The sequence below is a fragment of the Myotis brandtii genome, unplaced genomic scaffold (genome assembly GCF_000412655.1).
Source record: "Myotis brandtii unplaced genomic scaffold, ASM41265v1 scaffold1270, whole genome shotgun sequence".
NCBI classification, from domain to species: Eukaryota; Metazoa; Chordata; class Mammalia; order Chiroptera; family Vespertilionidae; genus Myotis; species Myotis brandtii.
In genome coordinates this window covers 63,278-70,814 of record NW_005354465.1, presented here as the reverse complement: position 1 = coordinate 70,814, position 7,537 = coordinate 63,278, and the positions used below count along the sequence as shown (strand labels likewise).

Sequence of the window (7,537 nt, the reverse complement as noted above, 5' to 3'; positions counted from 1 at the left end):
CCCGGTGGGCTCCGCCGCTCCCAGCCCCCAACAGGTGTCTCCCACCTTCCACACAGCCAGATTCGGGGGAGGGGGCGCTGGGGAGCGGGTGGGAATCGTGCAAAAGAGAATGAGGAATCCACTGCTCTCGGACTGGGGACCAGGGTGCTCCTACACCTACACTTAGTGAGTCCGGCATTCACACACAAATCACTGTTCACACACCAACCTACCCTGTCAGAGTTCAGGCACACAGCTGCCCGGTTTCACATACGGAGTTACATGGGACACTACAGCGCCAATGGCTGTGCTCATGAGGGGAGCCACTCCGCAGGATGTTGGGGTGAGTGTGGAAGGCCTGGACAGAACTGAAACTTCTCCCCATGCTCTGCCCAATGCTGCAGTTTGCACAACATGTGCGTATGGTGGTGGACTCACACCTATGTACGCACACTTGGATGTCTCTGCACTGATTCCACACCTGCAGCAGGTACACATGCTACATGGAGATACTGGTACACAGCCACACAGGTATTTTATAAATATATTTTTTTATTCAGAGAGGAAGAGAGAGATAGAAACTTCAATGATGAGAATCACTGATTGGCTGCCTCCTGAACACCCCACACTGGGGATCAAGCCTGAAACCCAGGCATGTGCCCTGACCAGGAATCAAACCGTAACCTCCTGGTTCATAGGTCCTCGATCAACCACTGAGCCAAGTCAGCCAGGCTTTGCTTTGTTTTTCTTCAGTCTTTTAAAAAAGCTTTTTGGACGTTCTATTACAGACATCTTCAAGCTTATATACAAAAAGAGTGATGCTTATCATGCATTTAAAGTGATCAGCATTTTGGCCATCTTCACCCATGTGTGTGACTCCCTAGTCCGTATCTCCAGACCCCTTCTGCCCACTGATTCAGGCCTACCCTATCCCCCATGATCCCCAGATGCTGTTCCTTATTTGGGGGTCCTGATGGCAGGTCACAATTCCTGCTCTGAGCAGTGTGGACCCCATTCCTCTCTGGCACCCTCATACATACCCCAGTTTCTTCCTGTATGTAAGGGAATCACCCTACCAGAAGCAGGAGGGCCACCTGGAGGTGATGTCGTATGAGAACAACATATGTCTGTATGGGTGACACCTGGCATGGGTGAAACTGCTATGTCAAACCCAGACCCAGCACAGAGATCATCCCCTGACCTCATACCCAGAGAGGCAAGATTCCTCCCAGGGCCAAGAGTCCCCCAAGAGGCAGATATTCAGGTGTGACTTTTGCTTCCTCTCCCCTCCCCCCAACCAGTCCTCTCCTCTCGGACCCAGCTTGCCCTGCCCTGGGGCACCAGGGTGACCCTCGCTCTCCCTATCTCCAGCCTCTACCTTTGTCCCCAGTCTGGATCCCACTGTGGTCCTAAGTCCTGGCTCTCTTTGGCCCACCCTTGGCCACACTGAAGCTCAGTCCTGCTCACACCTTTGGTTCACTCCAGGGTCCTCCCACTCGGATTTCAGACCTAAGTGTCAGACACCCCCGCCCCCCGCCCCCCAGGAAGCCTTGGTGATCCAACCCGTATTTTTTTTTATTTTTTTTATTGATTAAGTTATTACATAGGTGTCCTTATCCCCAATCCAACCAGTACTGATGCCCTCCCCTACACAGTTTTATGTGGTGAGTTCTGGGGCAGTCAAGCCCTCTCTAAGGCTGAGCCCACAGAGTGGAGAACCACTGAATGTGCAGAGGCAGACAAGCATGGCTTGGGGGACTAGAGGGCAGAGGGTAGGGATTTTTATATATTTAAAAAAATACATAACTGTGTCCAGCCCACATTCAAGGGTAAGGGCATTAGGATTCATCTCTTAAAGGGAGAAATATAAAAATACTTATGGAGATATTTTATTTTTAATATATTTTTATTGCTTTCAGAGGGAGGAAGGGAGAGGGAGAGATAGGAACATCAATGATGAGAATCATTGATCAGCTGTCTCTTGACCGCCCCACACTGGGGATCAAGCCTGTAACCTGGGCATGTGCCCTGACCAGGAATTGAACCATGACCTCCTGGTTCACAGGTCAACACTCAACCACTGAACCACACTGGCCAGGCTACAGAGGTATTTAAAAAACACCACAGAAGGGCTTCTAATTCACAAAGATTAAGGGAAGGACTCAGAACAGGAACTGAATTGGGAAGGTGTGGAGGAAAAGAGCCAGGAAGATACCTAGAGAACGTTGTAGGCAGAATAGTAGATGCAAATATCCAATGGTGGAAGTTTGCTTGATGTGTCAAAAAAAAAAAAAAAAAGCAAGGGTGGCTGAGGTGAGTGGTAAGATATATGGTCAGAGGTAACATGGGCCTTGGAGTAGGTTCCTGGAGGCAGTAAAAACACTGAATGAGTGGGAAGCCGATGGAAATGTCTGAACAGAGTGAAAGGCTGAGTCGACTGTTGCGTGGTGAACCCTCCACACAGCACGCCAGCATGAGGATCAATTAGGCCACTGCAGTAATCCATGCAAGAGATGACAGCTTGAACAAGGGTGGTTAGATTCTGAATGTTTCAAAGATAAAGCTGACACGCTCTGTTGATGCTGAATATGAGATGTGAGAGAATAAGAGGTATTCAAGATGACTCCATGCCTTTTGGCCTGGGCAGGTGGGTAAATGGAAGTATACTTAACTGAGACAGTAAAGCCTGCAGGAGGTACAGGACTGGGAGAAATCAGTTTATGTTGGACATTTTAAGTTTGAGATGCCAATTAGACAACCAGGTGGAGATGTTGGCAGTCAGATATATGAAGCTGATATCTGGAGCTCAGAGAAGAGGTTTAGGCTGAGACAAGAAATTAGGAGTTGATACATATAGATCAGTGGTTCTCAACCTTCTGGCCCTTTAAATACAGTTCCTCATGTTGTGACCCAACCATAAAATTATTTTCGTTGCTACTTCATAACTGTAATGTTGCTACTGTTATGAATCGTAATGTAAATATCTGATATGCAGGATGGTCTTAGGCGATCCCTCTGAAAGGGTCATTCGACTGCCAAAGGGGTCACGACCCACAGGTTGAGAACCGCTGATATAGATGGTCCTCAAGGTCCATGTATGTTGTTGCAAATGACAGGATTTCTTTTTTATGGCTGAATGATATTCCATTATATAGATCACATTTTCTTTATCCATTCATCCTTGAGGGCATTATGCTGTGAAATAAATCAGAAAGACAAATACTCTATGTTCTCACTTACATGTGGAATCTAAAAAGAACCAACTCTTAGAAACAACAGATTGGTAGATGCCAGAGGTCTGAGGTGGATGATATGGGTGAATGTGGTCAAAAGGCACAAACTTCCAGTTGTAAGAGAAATAAGTCCTGGAGATGTAATGCACAACATAGTAACTAGTTAATACTATATTACATATTTGAAAGTTGCTAAGAGTGTAGATCTTGAAAGTTCTCATTTAAAAAAATGTAACTGTGAGGTGCTAAACTTATTGTGGTAACCATTTCACAATGTATACGTATATCACTATGTTGTACACCTTAAACCAGCGGTTCTCAACCTGTGAGTCACGATCCCTTTGGGGGTCGAACAACCCTTTCACAGGGGTCGCCTAAGACCATCGGAAAACACATAATTACATATTGTTTTTGTGATTAATCACTATGCTTTAATTATGTTCAATTTGTAACAATGAAATTGGGGGTCACCACAACATGAGGAACTGTATTAAAGGGTCGCGGCATTAGGAAGGTCGAGAACCACTGCCTTAAACTAATGTGATATGTCAATTATAGCTCAATAAAACTGGGAGTGAGGAAGACATAGATACTATTTAAAGTCTTGAAATGATTGAGAGCACATGGGAGGGGTGTAGACAGATGTTTGAGGATTAAGTCCTGGCAAGTCAACAGAGGTTGGACAGGTTAAGATCTAGTAAAGGAGGCAAAGGAGAAATGTACTGGAAAACAAGTGTTTTAAGAGTGATTGTGTCAAATGAAAGTTGGGAAGAAACACTTCTGGGCTTAAGAGAGATGGGGAGGACCCTGGGAACCTAGTCCTAGTGGGAGGGAGGGATGACAGGGGAGCGGGAGCATCCCTGATAGATGTGAGGTGAGCCTAGAGGCAGAGCTGGGTTATAGGGTGGGAGAAGTCCTTGAATGCTTGACTTTGCAACCCATGATCTATGGCGAGGCCCCAGCCAGGCTCTGTCATGGCCAGGATGGTGGTGGCCATGACAGATGTCAGGATGGCCATCTTGCCTGGGCCTTATATTCATTCAGAGCCACAAATTTAGACTTGATGTTGCTTACAAGTGGTTATACATGTAGTCTCCTGTAGTTTTGCTCATTAGAATGTCAACTTTTTAGAATACACAATTTTTGTAATCATGTTCCTCACCATTTTCTAAGAGTGATCTGGGCCTTACCCTCAGAGCAGGGCCAGCAGGATGGGACAAGTGATGCAACCAGAGCACAAAATTTAAGAGGGCAAGTGCAGGGTCGCTGGGAGTACACTTTAGGGCACCTCTTTCTCACAATCCCTCAGACACCACCTGCTCTCCACCGCCAGGAGCCTCCCCATAGAAGTGAGGGGTTCTGGAGAAGGCAGACTGGAGAAACTTCTGTCTGGACAAGATACCCTGGAAACCCAGAAGCAAGCAAATGGAGAATGACTAGGCCTCCTTCAGCTCAAAAGTGGATGCACACTGCCATCTCGTGGCCATCCAGGGCAGGACTCTCAGGGCTGTTTCCAGACCTGCAATGGCAGAGGCAAGACCAAGATACACACCTCATCCAGCCCTGAATTTCTTAAACTGTCACATTCAAAACGTGTGTAGAGGATCTTATTAAACATATGGATCTCAAGGTCTCAACCCAGAATTGAACCTCTGGGGATTGGGCACAGTAATCTGCAGGGTCAGTGAGCCTCCTGGGTGATTTTGTGCACACTAAGGTATATAGCCAGTGTCTCATAAACTCAATCACACAGCATGTTTTCTTGCTGCTCAGATACACAAAGAAATGGAACTGTTCAACAGGTTTTTATTAACAGAGTCAGAAGGACAGAAAATGCAGGCAGTGTCTGAAAGCTGTAATGGGTGTGTGATGGGTGTGTGTGTGTGTGTACGCACAGAAAAGGCCTTCTCTCTAGGACAGGGATGATCCATTGGATCTAGGCCCACATCTTCAGGTCTTCCCATCAGGGTGGGCCCTAGGCTGAAGTCAGCCTCCCCACCATACTCCTGAGGGAAGAATGGTGGTCTTTCAGGATGGAAGAGACCCTAACCTCAGCATTCTCCCTTCTTCTGGCTCCCCAACTGACTTGGGTGCTTAGAGGGTGGGGAACAGGCCACGAGGGGACTTGCATAGCAGGGGAACAGAGCAGGGGTAAGGCATATGGTGAGGACAGGGCAATCAAGGGAAAGCACATCCTAGCTGCAGGTGAAGGGGACCTCCAAAGGCAACTCCTCTTCTTCCACATCCTTTCCCCAACTGCTGCTGGGTTGAGGGGTAAAATTCAGGCAGAGTATAATACCCCACCAGCCCTAACTCCAGAGCTCTGACTGGGGGTAGGGAAGCTCTAGAAAGGCCTGAGTTAATGAGTCAAGCTTGTGTTATGTTTGAACATGACTGGACCCCCTGGTATACATGGGGATTCATGATCTAAATGTGTGTCCCATATGTTCCCATAAGTCTCTGTGTTTGGTGGTATAAGCATGTATGTCCCTACTTGTATACCAGGAACTCAGTATCCACATATGTTGTACGTCCATCTTTTCACATGGGCTCCAGCAAGTGGATGTGTGCGGGCCTGCCCGCTCCTGTCCACCCACAGGTCCTCCTTCAGGCCCGGCTACTCAGGGGTCCTGGCCGAAGAGGTAGGTAGTGAGCTCAAGTCGGAGACCCCGGGCATAGGCGCGAAGAGTGTAGAAGAGGGTGAGGAAGTCCTGGGTGCTGAAGATTGTGTCAGCCAGCGCGAAGGTCAAGGTAGATGGGATGACGCCCCGGCCATACTCCACCATCCATGTGTTTGGCCCCCACTCCACAGCCGTTGCCTCACCAGGCCCGTGCACCACTGTCTCCCCTAGGGGACAGGGAGCACCCACATGAGGAGCCTAGCCCTGCCCTTCCATTGTTGCCCCCTCCCTGGCCCCATGGGCTATCTAAGGGTAAGGAGAGTTTAAGGAAAAGAAGAAGTCTGACCTCACTGGCCAAGTCCTCTATCTGGAGGGGTAAGAGGCCAAGATGGCGACTCCTAAATTTCCCGTGGCATCACCTGGCTCATGTCCTCTCTTGAAGGAAGCCAAGGAGGAGCACCTACTGACTACGAGCCATTGTACAGGAGTCATTCCCAAGCCTCCGTCAAGTCAAGCAGAAATTTAGCTAAATTTGGGCCAGTTAGATACAGAGGGGTGGGTATAAGATTTGTGAGGCTTTCTGAGAAATGTAACTGTTCAATTACAATGCCTGCTCTGCTTTAACACAACCTCAAACTTAGTTGGAAATCCAAACCTCTACTTTTTATGTAAAATATTTCACTATATTAAAAAAAGGAAGACAGCTCTGGCCAGTGTGGCTCAGTTGGTTGGAGCGCCGTCTTGTACACCAAAAGGTCGTGGGTTCGATCCCAAGTCGGGGTGGGTATGGGGGGCAGTCAATGGATGTTTCTCTCTCTTTCCCTTCCTCTCTCTCTAAAATCAATAAAAACATATCCTCGGGTGAGGATTTTTTTTTTAAAAAAAGGAAGACAACTGTCTGCCTTGCTTTTGGAGATATGAAAACATTTCTGATAACCCAACTGTTTCCCCAACAATTGCTGGAATATGGATGAGAAAAAGAGTGTCTTAGCAGATAAAAATCAGACAACATTTAACAGGAAACTCTTATGTTTTGTTTCCTTTTGACAGAGGAAAGCAACTGGAGCCCTCAGTCCTACCTCAACTAACTACTACCTGTGGCTTATCTAGAGGACGGGGGACAGGGGAGAGGGCCCCTCAATGCACCCCTTCCCCACGCCATGGCGCCCTCCCCACCTATGAGCATACCACAGGAAGGAAGCCACTTCTCTGACAGGACCTCCCTACCCACCTGGGTAGAAGACCTCGCTTTTGGTAGTGCCCTCTCTCCACTGGTGGAAGGTGCCAGAGATGATGGTGTCCGAGATCTCAGCCCAATAGCGTCCTGCGGGACAATCAGATGGACACCGCATATCAGAGTATCCGCCGGTCAAACAGAAAGGAGGGCAGGGGCCCTTGGACACCCCCAGCCTCCCAGTCCGGCCCGCCGCCAGCACTGACCGGAGTGGCCGCTGGAGCCGAGGGCGGTGCCGAACAGCAGCACGTACTCGGACAGCGAGGCGTGCAGAAGGCACATGGCGCCCATCCAGCCGCCCGCGTTCACGAACACCCACTGCAGTTCCTCGTCCGGCAGCACGTGGCCTGGGTGCAGCCGCCGCAGCTCCACGATGAGCCGAGAGAAGGCCAGCTCGTGGTCCAAGCCTGGCGGGGACAGAAGAGTCGCACGGTTAGAGCCAGCACCGGTGCCGAGCTAGGAAACGACGC

At 48.8% G+C, this 7,537-nt stretch overlaps 1 protein-coding gene across 1 annotated transcript in view; it reads right to left on the bottom strand.

Moving 5' to 3' along the window:
- Positions 1-5,000: 5,000 nt before the first annotated feature.
- Positions 5,001-7,537, bottom strand: part of SIGMAR1 (sigma non-opioid intracellular receptor 1) — a 4,097-nt gene continuing 1,560 nt past the window's right edge. The window contains exons 2-4 of the mRNA XM_005859560.2: positions 7,274-7,523; positions 7,065-7,157; positions 5,001-6,060 (exon numbers count right to left, since the gene is read on the bottom strand). Of these exons, the coding sequence (XP_005859622.1) occupies positions 5,834-6,060; positions 7,065-7,157; positions 7,274-7,523 (570 nt within the window). The 3' untranslated portion in view covers positions 5,001-5,833. The remainder of the gene's footprint in view (positions 6,061-7,064; positions 7,158-7,273; positions 7,524-7,537) is intronic.